The sequence below is a fragment of the Lygodium microphyllum genome, chromosome 4 (genome assembly GCF_053477565.2).
Source record: "Lygodium microphyllum isolate KBCC chromosome 4, Lygodium_microphyllum_v1.1.10, whole genome shotgun sequence".
Taxonomy (NCBI): Eukaryota; Viridiplantae; Streptophyta; class Polypodiopsida; order Schizaeales; family Lygodiaceae; genus Lygodium; species Lygodium microphyllum.
In genome coordinates, this window is record NC_141138.1 from 146,872,417 (window position 1) to 146,899,368 (window position 26,952).

Genomic DNA, 26,952 nt, shown 5'->3' on the forward strand with positions numbered 1-26,952 from the left:
TTCTTCCCCTTTGAAGGGGTCCGAGGAGTCGAGCTTTTTGAGAGAGAGAGACGCTCGCATGGACCTATCGCGATTTCTCTAATCGAATGCAATATGATCATCGGCAGAAACGTCGAGATCCGTCTTACTGTTGCGTAACGAGCCTTGCCCTCGCAGCCATAGCCTACCCTGAGTCCCTCTACAAGCGGGCCCTCGTCTCTCACAGACGTCCGCAGCTCTGCAGGACAGGAACGCCTCAGAACAGCCTCATAACTGACCTCTCCAAAAGCAAGCTGCTTTTCTGCCATTTCTCCGGTCTGTCCCTCCAAGAACACGCCTCTGATAGACCACATTGCCTTTGGATTTGAGCACCTTCCCGACCGCAAGAATGCAGCGCTCACTCGGCCTGTTTAGGTCCTTGAAGCGCTGCCCGTTGCAATACCTCTCGTACTGGCAGCACACCCCGTTGCTGTCTTGCGAAGTCGGCACTGCGAGCCTAGAAGGAGGCTCCCTACCCTTGTCATTGCAGCATTCTAGGCACTTTGTGAGGTCACGGAACCCTGAACCAGAGATATTCCATCCTGTGCAAGGCCGCGGTTGTGGACATCTGACATCACTCTGTCGGACGTTTTTAAGCTTTGGAGATGGAGATGAAGATACAGGTTTGTCAAAGCGGCATGAAGAGCATCGCCTGATCGGGTTGATACCGACTTTCTTCTCTTCACAATTTTTGTTATGCTTTCTGAATAGGATGTGCTATTTGAAAATCAGAAAGTATTTGCTATGAGGCGAAGTCCATGTAATTCAGTTAGGAGATATAATGCAGAAGCCATTGAAACAGCTCCATACAGTCCTAGAAAACACAAATTCAGAAGTCTTATATGATGCGTTGAGAACATAGTGGGGTGTACATGTAGTAGGAACAAGTATACCATTGTTCCTTAACTCTGATCTTGAGTGTCCTTAGCACATAAGAAAACATGTGGTAATGTGGATGGTGCTGTCCAGTCGTCATCGTTCTATGACATCCAAGACCTCAGGCATATATTTTTGTCACACATTGTCAGCAGTTTGGGCACCTCCAGGACAGATACCGGCTCAGGTGGCCAGCAGTGGGCAGGCGGACAGGTGCCAGAGGGCAGCGGACAGCAGCATGGCCAGCTGTACAGGCAGTGCACAGGAGCAGGCAGCACGGGCAGGCCTGTCGGCAGTGGGCAGGTGCCAGAGCAGTCCGACCAGCTCAGTCAACTGCATGATGTTTTATTTCCTTCTTCAGCCTATTTACAGGCTTCGGTTGCCCTGTCTTCAGCAGTTGTGCAGTGCAGGTTGAGAGGTCTCTGGCTGGCTGATACACACACAGCCTTTGTACATATTCTGCCTTATGTATTCAGCTGTCAGTTTCTGCAGTCTTCAGCATTCTACTCTCTCTCTCTCTCTCTCTCCCCCCCTTTCTCTATATTTTGCATTTGTGTTTAGTCCAGTCATAGGCTTCCACATCTCAGCACTCTGACATGGTATCAGAGTAGCGTTAAGGGGCTGATCGATCGTGGACAGACCTGAAGAGGACATTTTGGTGCAACATCAAGGCTGTGTTTTCAGCATTTGGGTGTGAGCGAGAGGGCTACACATCGACACTAGGCTGAAGTGGAGATGTGCACGAAAGGAGGATTTTTTGCTGTTTTGGTGTGTAGGACCAGTTGTTAAAGAAGAAGGTTGTGTTTTGGCCTTTTTGAAGCAGAGTTGATTTTTAATTGCATCGAGAAGTTAAGATTGTTTATGGACAGACAAAGAAAGTCCAAGTGCTGTTATGGACCACAAGGTTCCTATCCTATTGGCTCTTACATAGGATCGGAAGCCACATGGAGAAAATTACAGCGTTTGGTGTGTAATGATGGGAGGCCATTTTGGAGCCTTATAATGTAGTGGAGCTTGTGATTGAAGTGATTGACTGCCCAAAGGTTAAAGAATCTTCCATTGTTTCTTGGGAGGAGAAGCAATTGAAGAAGATTAATGCACATTGGGACAAGGTGAATGCATGCATTGGCTCTTCCTATTCCTCTCATGCACACTGGCCATGATTGCTCACATTAAGCATTTGATAGGTGCTTGTGAGACTTGGCTAGAGTAGGATCAACTTTACAATCATATGACACCTATGAAGCGGGTGTCTTTGGAGGTTCAAATGCAGACTTTGAACCCTAACAAGTCCAACTACACGTGAGAGCACAAGCTTCAACAATTGTAGATGCAGATTCTAAGTATTGGAAAGGTGATTTTGTTAGGAGATATGCAGTGACTTTGTTGTAACTTGTTAGGATTGCCTCCTCGGTTTGGTGCATTTAATTCGACTTTAATCACCTCCGGCTTTTTGACACTATTAAATGGGAAGAGCTTGTTCCTATGGTGTTGGATTAGGATGAGCAATTTAAGACTCTTAAGCGCTTGAAAGTTGGAGACTCTTACAAGTCAAAGCTCCCAAAAGAAAGGGAAGGACAAGAAGAAGAAGGATGATAAAACCAAGAAAGACAATTCACAAGGAGTCTACTTGTCACACATGTGATAAGACAGGTCATTGGAAGAAAGATTGCTTGGCAAGGATGAGAAGGATACAAAGAAGAAAAAATACAAAAAACTCCAATACGACAAGGGCAATGGTTGCTCCCTCAGCGGCATTTCTTCATCTAGAAGTTATTGAGTTTGGTTCACCCGATGTAGCATTGATGGCCTGTCAGTCTCAAGAGTGGATTGTAGATAGTAGGTGCTTCCCGCCACATGACTCCTTCTCTAGATGGTATTGCCCATATGCATTCGAGGCATGGGCATATTTTGATTGGTGGTAGCTCTTTGGTTTCTATACAGGGCATTGGCCGCATGTGGCTTATTTTGGATGGACATGGTAGTGTTCGTACTTCAGAGGTTCTTTATGCATCGGGCCTAGGCTACAATTGTCATTTAGTGAGCAAAACCTATGGGTTCGACCTCACAATGAAATTTGACATAGACTATTCCCGGATTCTTGTTAGCATTTCAAGTGGGTGCTATGCGAAGGGTAGAAGGAGAATGTCATCTACAAGATGTGGAGTTTCATAATGCTTACACATTTTCTTCTTTCTTCATAGGTATAGACCGAATTGTGGCATACTTGGTTTGGCCACCTCAACTACAAGTACCTTCGGAAGGTGGCTAGTGATCAACTTGTTTGTGGTTTGCTAGATGTTGGGGTGAGCCATCCCCCTTTTGCATCTTGGGGAAAATAGGTGCGTGCTTTGATTCCTTGGGGGATGTGTCTTGTATTTGGGGAAAACAACAACGTGCTTTGGTTCCTAGCAAAACTTCTTGATGCGCTATTGAGTCCATGGAGCTTGTTTCTATGCATTTGTGTAGACCTATGAAGAATGAGTCTCTTAAGGGGAGTCTTTGATTAGTCCTTGCATGTAGCCCAAAGCATTAGTGAGGGCGTTGGATCAGCCTGGAAAATGATGATAGCACTAGAGACAGAGACAAAGATGGTGATGGAGACGGAGATGGAGTGTGCAACCAGCAGCCCCTGCAAGAGACAAAGGAGCAAGCTGAAGTCAAAGTTTGCACTTGTAGAAGAAGAGTGATCTGCCTCAGCCAGCCCATTTGCTATAAGTAGCAGAAAATGCAACAAATTGGCCAATTGCTGCAATAAATGCAATTGGCTGCATCAAAACGGGCCAAAAATGTTGATGTGGCAGGCAATAAGTGTTGATAGAGGGGTTGGAACACCAAATCCTACCTGGAGGGGCTGCACATGCTGCTAGGTACTTGGTAAAACAAAGAAATGCACACTAACACTAACTGGAGGTAGTAATGCATACAAAATTGGATCACAAACACAGTTAGAGCTCCTTTGTCTCTATTGGACTTTGATCGTTCTCACAACTAGGGGAGGATGGACGGAGAGAATAACATGGTAGGTTAACACCTCCTCTTAGATTGCTGGGAGTATTTGAAGACCCAACGATCTCATATGATGAATCATAGAAGCATGTGAAAGAGGTTTCATGAAGAGATCCGTTGTATTGTCTGCTGTGAGATAATAGGTCACCCCTAACTCAGAATCCACGATGCGCTCGAGTAAAGTGGTATTGAACCTCCATGTGCTTCGTGCAAGCATGAAACATAGGGTTCTTGGCCATAGAGCTAAGGCAATCTAGCTATCCACATGCAATTGTGTGGATCTTGTGTGTGGAAAGCCAATCTGTGCCATTAAGTGACGAGCCAAACTGCCTCTTGAGTTGTAGAACAAAGTGCACATTACTCGGCCTTTGTAGAAGATAAGGTTACGGTAGGTTGCTTTTTACTACTCCATGAGATAAGCTTGCGAGTCGAGGGAGAAAGTAAAATCTGTAGTGGAGTGCCTCAACTCTACATCACTTGCCCAATTTGAGTCACTCCATCCTGGAAGAGTGGCTTCCTCTTTATACATGTGTTAGAATTTGCCAATTCTATGGGCAATGCCCAATGTTTTAGTTAGTTAGTTTGTAGTGTGAACATAATTACATTAATAAGTTGTCACCACTTCTAGAGTTAAATGAACTATAGTTGAGTTAGGGATAGGTCTAACATACTTAAGAGCTATTGTACTTTCATTCTATTCATTCTAGCACTTGTATCTTTTGAGTGTGAAACTGTTGTCCACTCTTGCTCATTGTCTTGTGTTCACTCTTTCTCTCTCTTCCTCTAGAAGTTGCTGTTTTGAAGGAGGTGCTGCTGTTGTTTTCAGCTTGCATGTAGTCCCATATGCAGTCTTGCACGCAACTATGTGCATACAGCCTCTCTTAGCCCTGTTCGTTCCTGCATTTTCTCAGCCTTGCTGTGACATTAATGTAAATCAAGGGAAACATGCATGAGGATGGCCGTTCGGGGTCTTGGGCGCCCGAACGGGGTTTAGGGGAGCCTAGAACCAAAGAGAGTCCAAGAATAGTAGGACTCACCAAGGTTTGACGGCTGGCAATCGGATCACGATAGGGTCTGGCCAGCAATGAACTAGGCAAGGCTGGGAGGTGAAACGATCGCTCGTGCTCATTTTATTTTTACTGCTTTTGCTCTGGCTTTCATCGTCTTCTTCAGAGCCGTTTGACATTGGTATCAGAGTGGGCGCAGGCGTTGGATTCTTTTTGAGAAGTAGTTGAATTATACTGTCTTCAAGAGCGGACGGGTTTCGCTCTGTTGACCCGTGAAGCCGTTCGTCTTCGGCGCCCTGGTAACAAGCTGACGGGTCTCGTCTCGTTGACCCGTGAAGCCGTTTGTCTTCGGCGCCTTGGTAACACGTCATACAAATTTGACGTAAGGTTTATCTTCGCCATGTCACGAATCATCTGGCGAAAAAGAGACTGTCCTTTATGTCTAACGCCGTGTCCTGGATTACGTGGATTCCGTGAGACGCAAACAGGAAAAAAAAACTGACGCCACCCTTTGGTCTCCTGTGACCAGCCGACTGCACGCTAGCTTTTATTGTCTGGAATTTCTCTCGCCAGCTCCGACTGCACTTGTATAACAAGTACAGGCTGAGTAGAGAACAAGTTCAGGAAAGGTGCAATGATGGCCTACGTGATCATTAAGAAGGGGGCTAAATACTAGTCGTTTCTGCAAAGAAGCTCCATTTCCTGCGTGACCGGCTTAGTTCGGAAGATAAGGATTGTTCCTCACTCTTCGGCCTTACTAATAAATCCAGCAGCAGCTGCTCTGTCATTATAACCAGGGAAGTACTTTACTTTGTATGCAAATTTCTTATCTTTGCTTTCCAATTCCAGTGTATTAATGGCAGAAAAAGGGAAAGAGGGAGTAATGGAAGGTTCTAGTTCTGGGGACCACCCTATGGTAGATCCCCATGAATCAGAGATGCAAGAAGAACAGTGGGAAGAATTTTTTGCTACACGAGAACAATTTGATGATCTTAGTGCTCGTGTACAGGCTCAGGGGGTTCAAATGGAATTTTTAACTCAAACACTCACTGAAATAAAATCTTAATTAACTTTATTGTTAGAAAGAGATAAAAATAAGATAGAATCCTCGGATGTCCCATCTTCATCGAAAGATTTAGATGTGACTATGCGAGATCCTAAGGAACCCCACCACAAGTTGAGGGATAATCCAGTTCTAAAAGATATGAAACCCCCTCAGTTTCACGGGGAGGAAAAAGATAGAAATAAAGATACAATCTTTAATTTCCTCCAAAAATGGGAGTATTTACATAAACTTAAAAATACTCCACCACATCTCCAAGCATTGGAGGCTAGTTTAACTTCGGGGCCCAAAGCATATAAATGGTGGCAAACTTTAAAGGAGGCAAATAAAATACCTGAAACTTGGGCTCAATTTGAATCCGTCTTTTTGAAAGAATTCCTTCCTGAAAATGAAATGGAAAGAAATTGGGAAGATTGGGATTATGTCAGACGAAAGGGAAGACCCCTGCTGACATATCTGGAGGAATATCGTGAGATAATCCTCAAATTGGAAGGAATAGATGAATTTCAAAAGACAAGAGGATTCATTAGGGGACTAGATAAAGCCTGTAAAAAGGAAGTAAAAAGGAGTTCACCTAAGACGCTGGAAGAGGCAATTAAATTTGCATTAATTAATGAAGATAGTATGCGTCCAGGTACACTCACTAGTCTCACTGATACGGAGCCCAAGTCTAAGGAATTGGAAACCTCAAAATTTGTGGGCAAATTTAAAAGAAAAATGCCATTTTTTAAGGGTAAAAAACAACCTTTTGAAAAGAAACAATATGTGAGGCCAAAGTTAAGTCTTGATGACTTTGATAAGGCTAAAAAAGAAAAGTTGTGTTTCAATTGCCTATCCCCTAACCATGCTGCTTGGAATTGCCCTCAAAAGAAAAAGGGGGAAGACAAAGGAAAGGATAAGGACAAGGGCAAGGGAAAAGAAAAACAAATCCATGTAGTGCAGACCTTAGAATTAAAGGGGCATGAAAGGTATAAATCTTTAGAGGTCTTGCACATGGATGTACAACATAAGTATTGTATGTCAACTTCTATGTGGCAGTCTACTTTTGGGCCACATGATTTAGTTAGAGTGCATGGATTGATAGCTGGAAAGAGAGTTAGAGTCATGATTGATGACTCTGCTACACATAATTTTATAAATTATGCACTTGTCAAAAAATTGAAACTTCCCCAACAAAAGAGTGGGCATCAATATGTTGTTCGTATGATGCAAGGCCAAGACAATAAAATATGGGATACATGTCAGAGTGCAGTGGTGCGGAAGTGTAGGACTGAGAGAGAAAGAACGCAGAGAGAGGAGAGAGAGAGACAGTGGAAGATGAAGATCTGCTGTATAAAGTGTGCTGAATACAAAGATATGCAGATATATACACGGGCGCAGTGCGCTGGACTGCGTGTCTCCACCTCGACGATGCATCCTGCTGTTCACCTCGAAGTCCGCTGCAGTCTGCACTGTCTCCTGTCTGAAATCTGCGAACAGAGACGGAATCTGCGCGTGTCACCGGTCTGTAATCTGCGAGCAGAGAAGTGTGGGAGACTGTGGAAATCTTCGGCTATTTATAGCCAGAAAAACAGGGCGCAAACAGGACATGTCGGCTGCATTAAATGCAGCCGACTGGGCTGCAGGCAGTCGGACTTCCACGTGGGAGTCCGACTGCACAGTCCGACTGTGCAGTGTCTCCACCTCGACGATGCAACCTGCTGTTCACCTCGAAGTCCGCTGCAGTCTGTGTCACCGGTCTGTAATCTGCGAGCAGAGAAGTGTGGGAGACTGTGGAAATCTTCGGCTATTTATAGCCAGAAAAACAGGGCGCAAACAGGACAGGTCGGCTGCATTAAATGCAGCCGACTGGGCTGCAGGCAGTCGGACTGCCACGTGGCAGTCCGACTGCACAGTCCGACTGTGTAGCCAACTGCCTGCCTGCCTGGCTGTGATCTCTAACAATACAATGGTATCCAATTTGGAAATTGAGATTCAAGGATATAAAGATAAACTTGATTTCCAAATTATGAACATGGAAAGAGCTGATATTGCTCTAGGGAGGGAGTGGCTATGGGGATTGGAACCATCCTTAAAACGTAGTTACCATCATAATACACTGGAATTTGAAAGGGATGGTAAGACTTTTGTCATTCAAGGTGAACATAAAGTATCTGATAATCCTTTGCTGTGTTCTACTGAAGTTTAGAAGCTGATAAAGAAGAAAGTTTGTGAGGTATACATGTTATGGTCTCTTCCTATACAAAACACTTTTACTTTTTGTAATATAAAGTGACAATTTTCTTATGTTTGTGAGTTGAATGTAAATAATGAATTAAGTAGTTTGTTAGATGATTTTAAAGATGTGTTTCCTTCTGATTTACCAAGTGGCCTTCCACCAGATAGGGGTGATATAAATCACCCAATTGACACAAATAAGGATACACACCCTATTTCTAAACCACCGTATAGGTTAAGTGAAACACAGCACCAAGAAGTTGAAAGACAAATTAAGGATTACCTTGATAAAGGGTTTATACAACCCAGTAATTCACCTTAGGCTTCACCAATTTTATTAGTAAAGAAAAAAGATGGTTCTATGCGACTTTGTGTTGACTATAGAGCACTTAATAAAATAACGGTGAAGAATAAATTTCCTATGCCCAGAATGGAAGATCTTTTTGATCAATTACAAGGGGCAAAATTCTTCACAAAGATAGATTTAAGATCAGGCTATCACCAAGTAAGAATTAAGGCACAAGATGTTCCCAAGACAGCATTTCGTACTAGATACAGGCATTATGATTTTTTGGTGATGCCTTTTGGCCTCACTAATGCACCAACAACCTTTATGAAGCTGATGAATAGTATTTTACGGCCCTATCTAGGACATTTTGTAGTAGTCTTCTTGGATGATATCTTGATCTTTAGTAAATCAAAAGAAGAACATTTGGAACACTTACAATTAGTATTCCAACTGTTAAGAACACATTCCCTTTATGCGAAGAAAACTAAATGTGAATTCTTTGCACAAGAGGTCAAATATTTGGGGCATATTATCTCGAAAGAGGGAATCAACATGGATCCAGAAAAAGTAAGGGCAATTATTGAATGGCCATTCCCAAGGAACCTGGAAGAGCTGCAAATCTTCCTAGGTTTATCTGGATTTTATCGTAGATTCATTCGAGATTATGCCAAAATAGCTGTTCCAATGACAGACCAACTTAAAGAGAAAGGAAAGAGCTTTAATTGGGGAACAGACCAAAATGAAAGTTTTGAAAAACTTAAGGTAGCTATTGCTACAGCTCTAGTATTATTAATTGTGGATCCCAATAAACCATTTGTGGTTGAAGCTGATGCCAGCGATAAGGCGATAGGCGCGGTCTTATTACAGGAAGGTCGACCAGTTGCTTTTGAAAGCAAGAAATTAGACCGTGCAAAACAGAATTATTCTGTTTATGAGAGGGAGCTGTATGCAATAGTACATGCAATGAAGAAATGGAGGCACTATCTGTACGGTGCCAAACTTTTGATTTTATCGGATCATGAAAGCATTAAGTGGCTTAATGATCAACCGGATTTACACGGGCGTAAAGCCAGATGGGCTGAACTCCTCCAAGAGTTCGACTATGAGATAAGATATAGAAAAGGAAAGTATAATATAGTAGCTGATGCACTCAGTAGAATGCCCATCATTAATGAATTGAGTTTTACTCAGTTCACTTCCAACTTGCTTGAATCTTTAAAAGGGAAATGCCAGGTTGATCCGGCATATTCCAACATATGGGAAGCAATAAAAAACGGGGATCCAAATGAAAGTGCTTCTACTGAGGAAGGAATATCTGAGGATGTTCAACAAAGAAATGGAGCATCAGGGGTTGCTCAAACTGGATTCAAGTGGAAGAATTTTACCATCGATAATGGTTATTTACTCTACAAGGGTAGGGTATGTGTCCCGAAAGATACAGAAATAAGGTGCCAGATACTTTTTGAGTGTCATGATACCCCTAGTGCGGGACATCCAGGAGTTAATAAGACTTATAGTCTTATTAAAAGGCAGTTCTATTGACCTGGAATGAATAAGGATGTCCTTGACTATATGGTCAAATGTAATAAATGCCAGGTTAATAAAGCTGAAAGATTGAAAATGGGAGGACTTCTCCATCCACTAGAGATTCCTTCGGGAAAATGGGAGAGTATCTCCATGGATTTTATTGTTGCTTTACCCAGAACACAGAGGGGGCACGACTCTGTGTGGGTAATTGTGGATAGGTTAACCAAAATGGCTGGGTTCATTCCAACTTCAACAGATGTTAAAACACCAGAATTGGCTAGATTGTTCGTAGAGAACATATACCGATTGTATGGCCTTCCAGCAAATATAATTTCTGATCGGGATAGAAAAAAATTTGATAGTCAATTTTGACGTGCGGTATTTAGGAAGTTGGATACTAAACTTAGCATGAGTACGGCGGATCACTTGTAAACTGATGGGCAAACTGAAAGGGTTAACCAAATCCTTGAAGATATGCTTAGGGCATATGTAAGTAAAAGGCAAACTAATTGGGAAGAGTATCTACCGATAGCAGAGTTTGCATATAATAGTGCCAAGCACTCTTCCCAATTAGTTTGCCTTTTGCTTACATATGCCCTAAGCATATCTTCAAGGATTTGGTTAACCCTTTCAGTTTGCCCATCAGTTTGCGGGTGATCCGCCATACTCATGCTAAGTTTAGTATCCAACTTCCTAAATACCGCACGCTAAAATTGACTATCAAATTTTCTATCTTGATCAAAAATTATATTTGCTGGAAGGCCATACAATCGGTATATGTTCTTATTTAGGAAGTTGGATACTAAACTTAGCAGGAGTACGGCAGATCACCCGCAAACTGATGGGCAAACTGAAAGGGTTAACCAAATCCTTGAAGATATGCTTAGGGCATATGTAAGTAAAAGGCAAACTAATTGGAAAGAGTATCTACCGATAGCAGAGTTTGCATATAATAGTGCCAAGCACTCTTCCACTGGATATAGTCCATTTATGTTAATGTATGGGTTTCAACCCAGAGCTCCTTATGCAGTCCTACTGCATAAGGAAAAGGTTCAGGCAGCTAAGGATTTTTTGGAGGATATGAATAGTATGTTAAAATTTGCTCAAGAAAATATTAAAAAAGCTCAAAATCGAGCTAGATCATATGCAGATCCTCACCGAAGAGACATCTCCTTTGAAGAAGGAGAATTGGTCTATCTTAAGGTGCCTGAACAAACTAAAACTATGAAAAAGGGACAATGTCCAAAGCTTTCACCGAGGTATTGTGGTCCTTTCATAATACTTAAAAAGGTGGGAGAATTGGCTTACAAGCTCCAACTACCTGCTGGTAGTAAAATACATCCAGTTTTTCATGTAAGTAAATTAAGGAAGAAGCTGGGTGATTTGGATAATCTAATCTTAAATGATGACATTGAGGAGCTATTAAATGACCAATCTAATCCACATGAACCAGAAAGAATATTAAATGTTCGTAATAGACGAACAAGGAATACTATTTATCAAGAATGTTTGGTTAAGTGGAAAGATTGTTCAGAAGAAAGCTCAACATGGGAGCGAGTAAGTACTTTAAAGAAAAGGTTTCCCAATTTACAGTTAGACATTCCAAGTATCGTTTTCGAGGACGAAACTGATTCTTAAGGGGAAGGAAATGTGACATTAATGTAAATCAAGGGAAACATGCACGAGGATGATCGTCCGGGGTCTTGGGCGCCCGAACGGGGTTTAGGGGAGCCTAGAACCAAAGAGAGTCCAAGAATAGTAGGACTCACCAAGGTTTGATGGCTGGCAATCGGATCACGATAGGGTCTGGCCAGCAATGAACTAGGCAAGGTTGGGAGGTGAAACGATCGCTCGTGCTCATTTTATTTTTACTGCTTTTCCTCTGGCTTTCATCGTCTTCTTCAGAGCCGTTTGACACTTGCTTACCATTTTTTTAGCTTTGCCTGCCATTTTCTATAGAGCTTTCCCAATTTCTAAAATATCTCGAAATTTCTTTGGGGAAAGATAGGGCTTTTGTCTGATTTGAGTTCCCAAGCGTGAATCTCCACCAAAATTGCCAACATTACACAATTTCTTTAACCTTGGTGCAATAAGTTTGGAGCCTTCCATTTTTTTGGCTCTGACATACATGACAAGGCAGATTCCAATTGCTGGTTACTGTTAACATGCATCTCGAGGTGACATTTTTGCAGAAATTCAGATTGTAAGGTAAAAATTTCTTCAATTTCTTTGAAATTTCAAGAAGAAATTTGGGACTTTTGCCTTGCACGCATCCCAATTTGGGAAATCAATGGTACAACAGCATTTAATTGTTGCTACAATCAGATTGAACTGTAAATTTGGGGGAAATTCAGATTTTTTTTGAGAATTGGCATTAAATTGCTGGAATTTGTAATTTTGTGGGTATGGATTATGAGGTCGGTGTACTACAGCAGTATACATTAGTTTATTGATGTTATTCTTGTGGCTGAGTGCTGATTTGGGTGACATTGTGCACACTTTGGTATTTGTGTGATAGTTTGGCACTTGTTTGACAATCCCAAAGGATTTTTGGACTTTGAGGAGTACACACACTATACTTCAGCATTGAAGTATTTGGCTGCAAATTTTTGCTCGTTCTTGATAGCATGGCATGCCAGGGAAACAATGATTAGAGCAACATCCTTGGTGTCCTTACTCAAGAGGACAAGCTTCATGGCTCCAACCACCCATTATGGAGTTTTATGGTACACAACCTCTTGTTCCGAAGGACTTGTGGGACTATGTTACAGGTGACTTGCATCGACCAGGAGGTCTCGCATCGTAGATACCTTAACGCCACGCTCATGGACAGGTTGTTAGTGCTATTGCTGTGGCCTCTCCTCCCTCTTGTACGGAGGATCAAAGGGATTCGAAGAACGCTTAGGCACTTTCCTTGACAGCATTTTCAGTGAAAATGGTCATTATTCTGCATATTTGGTCTTGCAAGACCTCAAAATCAGCATGGGATATACTTGAGTGTATGTTTGCTGGCTGCAATGAGGCCAGGATCTCCTATCTCTGCAGAGAGTTGGCAAATGTAAATATGGATGAGGGTAATAGCATGACGGATCACCTTAGTCATATACGGGATCTGCATAAGGAGCTGCTCAATTTTGATGAGATTATTTAGGATGTCGAATTGGTGAACATCACACTGAACTCTCTTCCAAAGTCATATCTTGGTTTTCACACCTTTTTGATGTTATTATTGAGAGGGGGCAGCAGCCCTTTACTTTTGTGGAGTTGGAAGGCCTCTTGTTACAAGAGAAATAGACTTGGAAGAATGTTGTATTGCGTTTAGGTGCTGTGGCTATGCTTTTCAAGCTTAAAGGCTAGGGTAAAGCTAGGAAAAATGCACAAAATTAACAAAAGGGTGGTCCAAGACTCAGATAAGTCTAAAAAGAAAGAAAGATGCCATTGTTGCAAGAATCCTAGTCACTATATTGATGACTACCGAAAGAGATTGGCCAAGGAGAAGAAGAAAGACCCCAGTTTGGTTGTCCAAGAGGCATCAGCTAGCAAATTAGTAGATGGTGATGCTTCAATCAACTGGTAGATGAGGATTATGGATTTGTTACTTGCAGTTATGATTCTTCTATGGCTGATTCAACATTTAATGTTGCTAAAATGCAACAAGCATGGTATTTTGACAGCAGTCCTTCAAAGCACATCACTTCCAAGAAGTGCTTGTTTACTTCTTTGCATTCGGGCCCTGGTAGGAAGCACGTCACATATGCAAATAGCAGTAGTTATGATGTTTGTGGCATTGGGATAGTCACTATTATTGTTGTAGATGGTTCAAACTTCATGCTTCTAGATTTATTGTTTGTACCTAGCATTATAAAGAACTTGTTGTCTATTTTTGCCTTCGATAAGCATGGCTTTTAGGCCATCTTTGAGGACGACAAATGTATCGTGAATGATAGAGAGATAGACTATGCACTCAAGTTGTCTGACACCCTGTATAAGGATTTATTCTTGTTAGACACTTATGACCGATGGTCTCATGATGCTTTGGCAGCCACTAGTCTTATGCTTAGTACGTAGAATGTGGAGCTTTGGCATGCTCTATAGACATATGAGCTTTGGGAGTTTGATGACCCTTCAGATGTGTTATATAGTAGATGCATTGTCTTCAGTGGAGACTCCATGTCAAGAGGACGTGAATTTTTGAGATGCTTTAATCTTGTTGACAACATTGGATTAAGTTATTAATCAAATGTGCAAGGTTGTTTAGCACATGTGATGCACATGTCAGTTATTTCATGGTAACAAGCCAAGGACCCCGAGGATGTAGTGGTTGTCAAAGGCAAAAATTGTGATAAGTTATGCCAACTAGGCTTTGGGGATTAGTTGGTGTTAATTTTGACCTTGGGACAATTATTTGGCCAATAAGTGGTAGTGGTGACACTAGGGATTAGTATTAATTAACTAATTAATACCAGTTTAAGAGTCAACAGAGATTGGGGACCACTCTAGGTTGCAAATGGCCTAGCGAATTTAATTATGGATGGGCACATTTAACTTTGGGCAAGGTCAGAAGGGCTTGAATTGATTTTCAGGATTATTTAATTCTAAAAATTAATTAAATGGCTGGATAATGCTGAAAAATGGGTTTAGAAGGTTGCCACTTGGCAAAAATGCCTATGTAAATTTAGAAAACGTTTTCGGGGGTTGGGTCTCAGCCATTTAATTAGTTTACAGCTTAGTAGAGAGAGAGAGAGAGAGAGAGAGAGAGAGAGAGCGCTGATGGTCTATTTTCTGATCAAAGAACATCAATTTGCTGTAGAAGATAGCCATTTGGGGGCCTCAGCAGGCAGGGGACAGCAAGGAGTCAGCTTTCAGGGGTTAGCAACAACATTGCTAATTAGGTGACTGCATTTTGGAGATATTTGGTAGTAGATAACCATATTAAATGTAGGCTGGAGTAGGCAGCAGGCAGAATTTAGGGTTTGCTCGCGAAGAAAATCAGATTTCTCTCTCATCTTGTCTTTCTCTCACCTTCTCTAACCCATTTTGAGGAGATCTCAGCATTTCTCATCCATTTTGAGCAGATCTCAGCCAAATTTGGTGGACAATAGAGAGATCTCTCTTATAAACCCTAAATTTTTGTAGAAATTAGGGTTTGATAGCCACCTCGGGACCTTTTACCAATTGGTGAAGACATGCATTGTACTTTGAATTTAGCATCTGAAATTTGTGTAATTGTGAGGGAATTCGGATGCCAATCCATTCATTGTAATTTGGGGTAGCATTTTGGCCACTTGGTGGCTACATTTGTGTAAATGCTGGGTGAAAAATCAAGGGACAATTGGCTAGAATTGATTGCTGATTGTTGCTACTACAAAGGGGCTTTTGGAACAACAAAGGAGATTGTGAGTCTCAGCTTGTACTCATTCCATTAGTCATCAAGTTAAAGAAATACCGAAAGGGATGCTAGTTTTGGGGCCAACAAGGTGTCCAATGTCCGAGATTATTAAGGTAATATGTGTAACTTAAGTTATGTTCATTTGCTTATTGCTATAACTAAGTGCTTAATCAAGAAATTATCACTCTTTCCAAGAAGGAAGGTTGGTTTCATGGTTCCATTGCTAGGATACTACTCAATCCCTTGATTTGGTGGGTCAAATTGCAAGCCAAATCTTTGTGCTAGTGCGGATTTTTGCTCTTAGCTAAGAAATTAGCTTTGACCTTTGGAAAGACCGCATGTAGGGCATTTTGTTTCTAAAGGATTGTGAGGATGCTTTGCAGGAAGATAAACCCGCACTAATGTCTGATGTAGATTGGGCCAAAGTAAATAAAAAGGCTGTGGCTTACATAAAGATGGGTGTCACTGATGACATCTTGACAGACATTAAGGGTTTAGATATAGGTGATGCATTATGGGAGAAGTTGAAAACTACCTATGAGATCACCACATCTGTTAATCAGGTGTATTTAATGCGTAAGTTGGTGAATATGGGACTGGATGAGTCAAAACTTGCAGCTGAGCATTTGAGTGCATTTACAAGGATTCTAAATCAGCTCAAAGATGCAAATTTGAACTTTGATAATAAGTTGAGGGCAATCTTCTTGATCATGATACTTCCTGACTCTTGGGAGACCTTGGTGGTTTCACTAAGCAATAACCCTAATCTCTCATATGATGGGGTGAGGGGTTCTATCTTGAATGAAGAAATTAGACGTATATCTAGTGGAGAAGGCATCAACTCAGCTTATAATCATTAATGTAAGAGGCAGGGTTGAAAAGAAAAATGCAAATGTAGGATAGAGGAACAGAAGCAAGAGCAAAGGAAAGGATAAGAGTGACATTACTTGCTATCACTGTGGTCGGAAGGGCCACAAGAAACCTGATTGCAGGTATTACAAGAAGGAACAAGAGAGAAAGAAGATTGCAGGAGATAAAAAGAAGAAGGAAGATAAGACAGATGTATCTGAGGCAACCGAAGGCGAAGAAAAGGCCAATGTGGCCTCTAGTGTGGTCATAGAGGAGCTTTAAGATACAGAGGCTGATGTATTATGTGCAATTGATTATGATGCCCTTGTATGTCACATGCAAGATATGCAGATTACCAAGGTTGATGTGATTGATGTACACTTGTCAGTTGATGATGGTGTTACTCAGACTTGGATTGTAGACTCTGGTGCCTCTTTTCATGTAACTCCTTGCTTGGAGTGTTTTGCTATGTTCAATGCAGGCAGCTATGGAAAGGTGCATCTTGGAAATAACCATGCGTGTAGCATTGATGGGATTGGCACTGTACACTTGTCTTTAGACAATGGTCAAGAGCTTGTGTTAAAAGATGTCAGATATGTGCTTGGCATTAAAAAGAGTTTACTATCTGTTGGTCAGCTTGACTTGCATGGCTACACCACATTGTTTGGTGGTGGTTTGTGGAAAGTGAAAAAGGGTTCCGTGCTGATTGCAAAAGGAACCAAGAAGGGCACTTTGTATCGTTTGCACTGTAAAGCCTTGAATGGCAAGTTTCTCGAAGAGGAGGTTTGGTCTGGCAAATCAACCTCATATGACCATTCACGCATATTTGACTGTGATGCTTTTGTGCATGTTAGGGATGAGCTGAGGAACAAACTTGACCCAAAATCCACCAAAGGCATTTTTATGGGCTATGGTGATGAGGGTGAATTTGGCTACAGACTATGGTTACCTCAATCCAAGAAAATTATTCGCAACCATAATGTTGTGTTTAATGAGGCAAAATTGCTGAGAAATACTTTAGCCTCTAATGAAGATATGAAAAAGGTGAAATTTCAGAGTTTGCAACCACCTATTACTTCAGAAAATGAGCCTCATGGTGCTGTACCAAAAGGTGAAATTTCAGAGTTTGCAACCACCTATTACTTCAGAAAATGAGTCTCATGGTGCTGTACCACAGGCTGAAACTGATGATCAGATGGTTATTTTTGAGCCAGATGATGATGGACAGCAAATACGAGCACAAGGAGGCCACAGACGACAAGATAGGCTTGCTGATTATGAAAATGCAGGTGCTAATAATGAAAATGAAGGTGCTGTACAACATGAACAGCATGCTGAAAATGGCTTACTATAGCCAATAAACATACTCTAGGACAAATTCCTGTAAGCTCATAAAGAGGAAAGAGGGCTCTAGAGTTAGCCGATTCCATAAGGTCGCATGATCCATCGATCTTCTAGAAAGCTGTGCTTGATAGAGAAACAACTGTTGCTTGCCACTTGGAGGCTGTCACTTGCACAAAAATTGTTGCCCACAGTAGAAAGTTGCTGCCAAGGCTTAGGAAGATGTAGCTTCCAAAAATATGCCAATGCTTGCACTAGGAAACAGACACTTGCAAAAACACAAATTTGCATTTTGAGCAAAACACAAAAGTTGATGCTGCTTGATGTAGAAGCTGCTGCCTGGTCCTTGGATACTGTCGCCTTCTATAAGAAATCTCTAGACTGTGCCCTCACTTAGGCGATGATACCATGTGAGTGAACAACAAAAGAGAAACATGAACATAGAGAGAGAGAGAGAGAGAGAGAGAGAGAGAGAGAGAGAGCAAAAGAAAAGGGAAGAATACTGCACTAATTGAAGAAGAATGCTGATACAATGATGATGAACTGAGAAGCCCAAAACATCAATGGGATTGGTGCCTAATGTTGTTAATGATCGGCCCAATGATCATGTTACTAAGTTGTGTAGAGCATGGGGCAAAATTAGGGATCGGCATGCATTGATTTTCTTTGATAATGGTACACGAGTCAACTTCATCTCTATTGACATGGCAACCCGTCTAGGCATCCGAGAAGATAAGATGGGACCCATGGGGAAAGTTGGAATAGCATGTAAAGGATATGTAGAGCCGGTCACAACACTTATTGAAAAGCTTCAGTTGCATATACACATATGCAGACAACGAAAAGTTCTTCATTGCTCCACTTAAGGGATGTGATGTACTGCTCGGTATGCCCTTCATTTTTAGATTTTCCAGCTTGTTGCCTATTGGGATAGTCCCTTGCAATGTGACCTTGCTGTTTACAAATGAAACATTTATTTACAGCCATCAATTCCCTATGTTATACCAATGTTTTCGAGCCTTTTCTTTTTTGTTTTGGCCTCTTTTCAAGCTGATTTTCAGATCTGTTCCTTTCTCAGCTTAAACAACTTTTTATTCAGCTTCTCCCACTCTCTAGGAAGCCTGAATCCTTTGTACGCAGCAAAGCATTGATTGTAGTAGCAGTCTCTATGAGCTGAGACATGCTAGACACGGTGGATTTAATGCAAAAATCCTTGATTCCTTTGGGCAATCCTCAAACATATTTTTCCACTTGCTCATGAAGGGGTATGGGCCAATAAGAAGTGACGAGCAACAATGCATCCCAGAACTTCTTATTGTATTGCTCCAAATTCTTACATTCCTTAGCATCCAACTTATTCCAGGTTGTAATGATGTCCACCTCAAAGGTACTTGTCAACCAATTCGATGCAAACATTTGCTTGAATTGTATCCATGTTGATGGTGCTCTACCTTGCATCAAAAGAGTGGACCACCACTGCAATGCATTCCCTTTCAAGAAAGCATTATCATTTCAAGGTCATCCATGCAAGCCTATCAATAATGGCATTAAATCTTCTTCCTTTTTCTCAATTTTCATGATGTGTCTATTGGACTTTGAGTTCTCAAAGAACATCAAGGGAGATCGGGACTCACATTTGGGCCTTTTAGTTTTAGAGAGAGAAAGCCTCTCAACTAATAAGGAGAGACCTATAGATACGATACAAATGGGAATTTTAATTTTCTAAATGTCTTATTTCATTCTTAAATATTTTCAATATCAAGCATTTTTAGATATTTTTGGGGATAAATTCATTGAGATATAGAAAGGAAGTGTTTCCCAAACAAGACTAGATAGTGACACTTTTGTTAGTTTTGTACACCATTGCATTCTTCCTTTTGTTTTCTTGAAATTCTCAATTATTACACCAAAATACTCTCCCTCCATTCTAGTATCCCTATCTTTTTTTTTTGAAACTCTCAAGTATTCAATGAAGCGTCTCTCATCCCAAATTTTTTCATGTGATTTGCTCTTCTTACTCCTACTTTTCATTTAATATATTTCCTTTCAAATCTTTGAGGACCCGGTGAAGTTTCCCCCTAAATAGGTTGCATCAAATTGCTGAATAAAAGTTAAAGCTTCTAGGCTATCTTGTGCACCGTTGAAGGACTTAAACTTCACTACTTTTCCACTGTCACCATAGTCTTTTGCTGCCCCTTTGGGTGTCAAATTGTCATACATTGGCTACTGCAAAAAGGGTGCATTTGCTGAATTTACATCAAAACCAACACTAAATGGAGCATTTGCATGATCAACAGTCATTTCTTGAGCCCCGTATGCATTCGAGGATGCAGATGCATTGTTAAACATGCTACTTTGTGCCCTAGGCATCATACTAATGTTGCCATACATAGGGTTTTGCAAGTTCTGAGAGTCTAAGACATGCCTCATCAAATTAGACCAAGTGGTCTAGTTTGACATGTCGAAATGAGTCTTATCATTAAAAGCATGCTTGGCGGATGAGGAACTAGAACCATGAGATGCTTGTAAAGATGGATAAGTAGGGTAATGCGGAGGATAAGGTGGTGGTTGTGCTTGTGGATAAGGAGGAGGAGGGGGTAATGTTGGATAGGGATAAATAGCCTGTTGATGTTCAATGAGTGCAGATTAACAAGGAGGCACTGAAAGTGCAATAGGTCCATATGGTACTATAGGTGGAGATGGAGACATTGGGACATGATAGCCTTGCCCAAATATTGTTTAGGATATAACATAATGACTTGATGGTCCACTAGGCAATGCCATAGAGGCAAACCGTTGTACCAAATAATCCACACTTGAGTATGTTTGGTATGCATTCCCAGAGGGATAATTCGAAAGTGTGTGTGTGGGAGGTTGAGCCTCCGTCATAGGTACACTCAGAAATAGGTATGCATAGGTCCTAAAGGCTGTGCCTAAGTGTGCAGAAACCCTTGGCGTGGTGAGTGGTGGTAAATTTAGTGCACTTGATGAAAGCGGAAAGGAAGATACTTCAGAAAATGAGGGAGGGATGGGTGGGAGCCCAAATGGATTAGTAATTGATGTTGTGGGAAAAATGGCTGATTTCTTTGGTTCATTAAATGCATTAGATGAAGATGCATCTACTTCAAATTGACCATGAGAAATAAAATCATTTGAAGGAAGACGATACCGATACTTATATGAAACATAGTTGACATAGAATCTGACATAATAGGGTTCGTACCTCGCATTGGAGAAAAGAATATTGTGGAAGGGGAGTGTAATCTAAGCGAGGTTCCACTTGCGGATTGCCAGTCCGTAGTAGAGATTTCGAAGGACTTGCAAGATCATTAGTTGTGTGCACCAAATCTAAAGGAGATAACTCAGGCTTACCTTCAACATCTTGCTGAGCCTTGTGCATAAGGATGAGATTATACTCCGTGGTGGAAATTTGATATGGTTTGTGGACTACATGAGAGTCCAATGGTTCTCTGCCCATGTTAGATCGGGTAGTAGCTAGCTCAGAGGCCCATTCCGATTGTTTTTGTCCATGTTTGGCTATGGAGACTAGAGCGGTGGTGTGAATGCGCTCGAAGTCATTTGACCCTCCTATTGTTTTTGCTTCTGTGGATGAGCTTTTCGATCAAAGACCAAGGTTTCTCGGAGAGTACCTAGCTCTGGTACCATGTGAAGAAATGCTATAAACGCAAAAAACACAAACCTAATCGTATGACAAAGCACAAATTGATAACACACAACACAGTTAGGGTTATGGTAACTTAGAGATAGTGAATATGATGAATAATGAAGTGAATGACTATTGAATATGCAATGCTCATGCATCGAATACTCTTATGCAATAGTGAATATTGAACGTTGAACTCTTGTATCTCTAGGATCAAGGAAGAGGCTATGAGCTAAAGAGTGTGTCGTACTTCGAATGGATTTCAAAATGCAGCAAGGTAGCCTTCATGTGTTGAGAGAGGAAAATTGGGCGACGGTTGGAGACAATAGATGGCTATGTAAGAAGTGTAGGCGACAGTTGGAGAAGAGAGAAACTCAACAAATGGAGATTTTGGATGATGGTGACAGGCCTAGTTGATGATGTCAATAGCAAACACAAGCTTCAAACAGTAGGCGACATCCCTAGGGTACCAGACGACAGCTCCTAGATGAAGGTGATAGCTCCAGGATGTAGATGGCAGCTCACAGGTGGAGTTGGAGATTGAAATTAGGCGCTAGATAGTAGAAGACAACAACACGAAACTTTGACCATGATGTCCTCCGTGAACGGGGTGTGGGTAGTAGAGATAAAACTCTTGAAACTTGCAGAAACGAGATTTAGGGAGAGTGGTGGGTTGCATGCCTATTTATAGAAAGTTTGGGGCACCCAAATTAGGGTTTTGCATATGGAACACGATAACTCTCTAGGATCGCGTTTCTTTTTAAAATAATAAGGTTTCTTCATTAATTAAGCGTGTTTTGGGGCTGTTTAAGTCAGGCTAATGTATTTTTAGCTCAACAGTAGTCCTCTAAGAGGCAACCAGTGGATGAGGCTGCCTATGTTGCTTACCCCTTGAGAGGCGTGAAGGAGCTGCTCTATGCTTGTGTGGCTAGGTAGAACAAATTCTAAGCATTGCGGAATTAATCATGACATGTATTCAGTTTAGACCTCCGGTCGTACACTTCCACATTGCAACACTCTGACACCCATTGGATTGCAAACTTTTTCATGGCTATTGATGATGGACGCAGTCAATTAGACCTACAAGGGTGCTATGTGTAATAGAGCGCAAGGGACACTGCAACTAAGTCACTGAGCTGTTAACCTGCCAACAACAACATTTTGAATGTGATGAGAGGCCCAAAAGAGTTGCTCTATGCTTGTGTGGCTAGGTAGAACAGACTCTCAAGCATGGCTGAATCAATTATGAAATAGGATTCGCTCCAATGCAGTTCAATTCTGGATGTTCCTGCACATGAGTACACAATTTCTACAAGCAAGGACGTGTGAGCTTACTAGTCATGTGTGAGCTCCATACCCAACAATGGTATTAGAGCGGGTTCAACTATGCCTCAGCCAATCATTGCTACAACTCCCTTGAAATGGAAGAGCTGCCCCATTGAAGTCCATGTCTCCACCCTAGCCAACAAGAAGAAGAGGAAGAAATAGTTGAAGAAGAAGAAGAAAGAGGAGAAGTTGAAGAATTACACCACCGTAGTGGTCTGCTCCACCCTAACACGACCTGTATTTTCCATTTGCTTGTCCTACTTGATTGGCTAGTCAACTTGTCCCATTTGCTTGCATAGTGCTATCATTGTTGACCTTGGTTGTGCTGCCCTACTGCACGCTAGTTAAGAAGAAGAGGAAGAAGATGTTGAAGCCAAGCGCAACCAACCCATTGACTGCTTCAACCCGTGTGCCCCTCTTTTGCAACGCTGCCTGTGTTGCCATATCTCCATGAATGCTGATGTCCTAGTGCCCAATGCTGACTACCCCCCACTCATGTGTCCCATGGGCCTCGACTTGCAGCCATCGCTTGTTGTGCCAAATCATCATCTTCATCTGCATGTATTCCGTTTTGTCATCTGTTTGTTAGTGCCTTTCTTGGCACCTACAAGTCATGTCACACTGCAGCCTATTTGACCATATATTTTAGCAAGAATTCCTCAAAAGAAAAATTTAACCAAAATTTTGGGGTTTTCAACTATGATTGAAAGCTTAAAATTTCATTGATAAAATTTGGGGCCTTTCATGTTGGTACTTTGTGGTATCAAATCAAAGCATTCGATGATACATTTGTATTGGCTCGGGTGCTCACCTTCGACATTAGGTGAAAATGACCCGCCAAGCATCCAGTGCTTGGTGATGCTGTTGCAAGCGGCCAATATTGACCGCATTATCCTTGAGATCGACATCGAGGGGGAATTTTAATCGCGTTAATATTTTCAATAATTTAAAATTTTGAAAATTAATAAACATAAAATTTAATAAATAAATAAAAAATGTGTTTGGAATTAGACATTTGCCATGCTCACACATGCACTAAGACCTTTCCATCACTTATTAAATAATTGTGTGGGGTCCTCTACCTGGATATTAATCCAAAATGAGTTGTATTTCTTTTTAACTTCTTTCCTTTCGACTCACAAAGGAGCTATATTTTAGGGGGGATTGTAACCACTTCTTGTGTGATCTCTGAGTTGATCCTGGAAGCTATACCCACGTATTTGGACTTCGGTCATGTGTTTAGTGTCTCTAAGCCACGTTGGCTTTTGATCAGCCTTTGAGCCATGCATATGTACCTTTGAACCATGTCTTACATTGGGTGTGTAAGCTTGTTTGTAGACATGACGATCCTTTTTTGTATGTTCCTTTCTTTATGTTTGGTGTCGTGGGTTCAGTCGCCCATGACATGAAGGGGAGTTTGTTAGCTCTATTTATCCTCGTGTGTGAACACATGTTGTTGTGTGTAAAAGTACGTGTTTAGGTGAATACCTTTTACACCACTTAGCATTAAATAAGGGACAAAGGGTTAGCTACATAGCTTAGCTTATATATTCAGGCCCAATTACTTGTACTTTCATCTCAACTATCACATCAATCTACTCAGCTTGCTATGTACTTTCAAGTTCCCAAAACCCCCCCCCCCCCCCCCCCCCCCCCCCCCCCCCAACAAACAATGGAGTTCCATCCACCATAGGCTACTGGTCATGTGCGAGCTCCATACCTAACAGTCCATATGAGCGCTTGGTGCTTGACAGGCAGTTTCAGAATGCAAAAGGGAATCACTGATAGAATAAAAATTAACCTCAAAGAAGTAACAGTGAAGCTGCTGACAGGGTGCAGCAGATGGACCAGCAAGGAGTTTGTTGGTGAATTGTGATAGACATCACATTGACCCTTTTGTTCTGACTTTGGACAGGGGAAGATACAAAAATTTGCTGATCTTAATAGGGGAGATAAGGCAGCCTTTCAAGCATAGAGGCAATGAAATGTTTGTTCGTTTGTCTAGCCTCAGGAAATTCTCATCTTGAGTTGCACATTCTCTTTCCTTCAAGGGTTGTATATATCAGAAAGAAAGGGAGGGAGCTTTGTTTATCTCTACACACACACACACACACACACACGTGTGTGTGTGTGTGAGAGAGAGAGAGAGAGAGAGAGAGAGAGAGAGAGAGAGACTCTACACACACAAGCTTTACGTGCACATATACATTGAGAGAGAGAGAGAGAGAGAGTGAGAGAGAGAGACTCTACACACACAAGCTTTATGTGCACTCATATATATATATATATATATCTATACATATACATATATATATATATATATATATATATATATATATATATATCTATACATATACATATATATATATATATATATATATATATATATATATATATATATATATATGTATATGTATATGTATATGTATATGTATACGTATGTGTATGTGTATGTGTATGTGTATGTGTATGTGTATGTGTATGTGTATGTGCATACACATACACATACACATACACATACACATACACATACACATACAGATACGTATACATATACATACATATATATATATATATATATATATATATATATATATATATATATATATACATATACATATACATACATACATACATACATACATACATACATACATACATATATATATATATATATATAGAGAGAGAGAGAGAGAGAGAGAGAGAGAGAGAGAGAGAGGCTTTACGAAAAAAAAAAAAAAGAGAGAAGCTCCTGGTACAGGTATTCTCCAGAACAACTTTTTGATGTGATAGCTGCTGTGGACTTGTATGAGGATTTTGTTCCATGGTGTCAGAGGTCAACTGTACTACGTCGCACAGAAAACTCACTTGATGCAGAGCTTGAGATTGGTTTCAAATTTTTCATCGAGAGATACATCTCACATGTGGAGCTCAAAAGGCCAACACTCATCAAGGTTTGGTGACGTGAGAACTTAGTTCTTGGTTTGTGGTTAATATGCAGTTAAAAAATTTTCCTGAGTTTTTATGGTTGTTAATATCCAGTTTGAAAGCTTCCTGACTTCTGTATCGTATTGACTTCTTATGCAGACATCAGTTTCACAAAGCACACTTTTCAAGTACTTGATTAATGAGTGGGAGTTCAAACCAGGGCCGACACTTGGGACATGTAATCTTCATTTTTTGGTAGACTTTGAGTTCCGATCTCCCCTATATCGGCAGGTAACTGAGTGTGCTGTGACTTGCATTGAGTCAGTAAATAAAATGGGGCAATATGTGTTGCAAAGGGAGTGCTACTTGACAATGATTTGGGTGCTGATTTGCAGGTTGCAAACATGTTCTTCAATGAGGTAGTGTCCCGTTTAGTAAGCTCCTTTGAAGAACGTTGCCACACAGTCTATGGCCCAAGTGCGAAGGTTCTGGAGGATAGTCAAGTTGCATGAGAAGAGCCATGTGGAATTGCACACAAAGCCTGAGATTTAGTTGTACAGTCCACCCCAGTTGGTTTCCTTTGCTTTAATCCGGAGAGCGGGTAAATTGCCCCATAAGTTTTGGACGATTCTCTACAAAGGATGCAGCAAGGTGAAACATTGCATTACATTTCGTCAGTTTTATTATTGATTACTCCAAACAAAGCTGCAGGGATCACATAGAAAACCTCCTGTAGCTTGCAAATTCTTGCACACTCTATGTGTGCCTTCTTGCAGTTGAAATGGTAGTAACTTGTCAGAACTATGCCAAATTCTTTATCCAGTCCCAGGGTACTGGTTTTGAATATGCCAGGATTTTTTTGCACAATTCAGCCGATTTTTCATGGTATCTGAAACATTTGGTGAGAAAAAATGCTAGCGGGTGTAATTTAGATGGTTAATTTTGTATGAAAACGAAAAGCATGTGAACTTTGGAGTCAATTGAGTATTCACTTATTGTAGTGTTTGTGCTGCTTTGATACGTGTACTGTTCCAGAACTGCAAAGGAACATGTAATTGCTATTGTAGCTGTTCTAGATTTGGCCTAGTGACACGATGGCTTCAAACTGCAAGATTTTGTCATTGGATGTGAAAATATGGAATTCAATTAAAAGGAATTCCCTTGCGTTATAGATATACTAGATTCTGGCGAAAGAGCTATGCAGCTTTCCCAGATCTTTTGCCTCCAGATGACCAAAGTTACAAAAAAGTGACCAATACCAGTGCACTCACTCCAGAAGATTGTTCTTTCCTCACCATTGAAGCAGAGGCCATTCCTGGTTTTCCAGATCAAATTCAGGACTTTGAGCTTGAAATAGCCTAGAATCAAAAAAATGAAGGGGTCTCTGGTGGTTCCTATCGTCCTTGTTTGCTGCTGCACTTGCTCCCGAATCCCAAATCACCCAGGCTC

At 41.2% G+C, this 26,952-nt stretch overlaps 1 protein-coding gene across 1 annotated transcript; it reads left to right on the forward strand.

Moving 5' to 3' along the window:
- LOC148037747 (Polyketide cyclase / dehydrase and lipid transport protein) lies at nt 1-26,506 on the forward strand. The gene is made up of 4 exons (XM_087676709.1): nt 1-678; nt 25,337-25,529; nt 25,663-25,794; nt 25,899-26,506. The coding sequence occupies exons 1-4, from the start codon at nt 368-370 to the stop codon at nt 26,013-26,015; spliced, it is 753 nt and encodes a 250-aa protein (XP_087532835.1). The 5' UTR covers nt 1-367; the 3' UTR covers nt 26,016-26,506.
- The last annotated feature ends 446 nt before the right edge of the window (nt 26,507-26,952 follow it).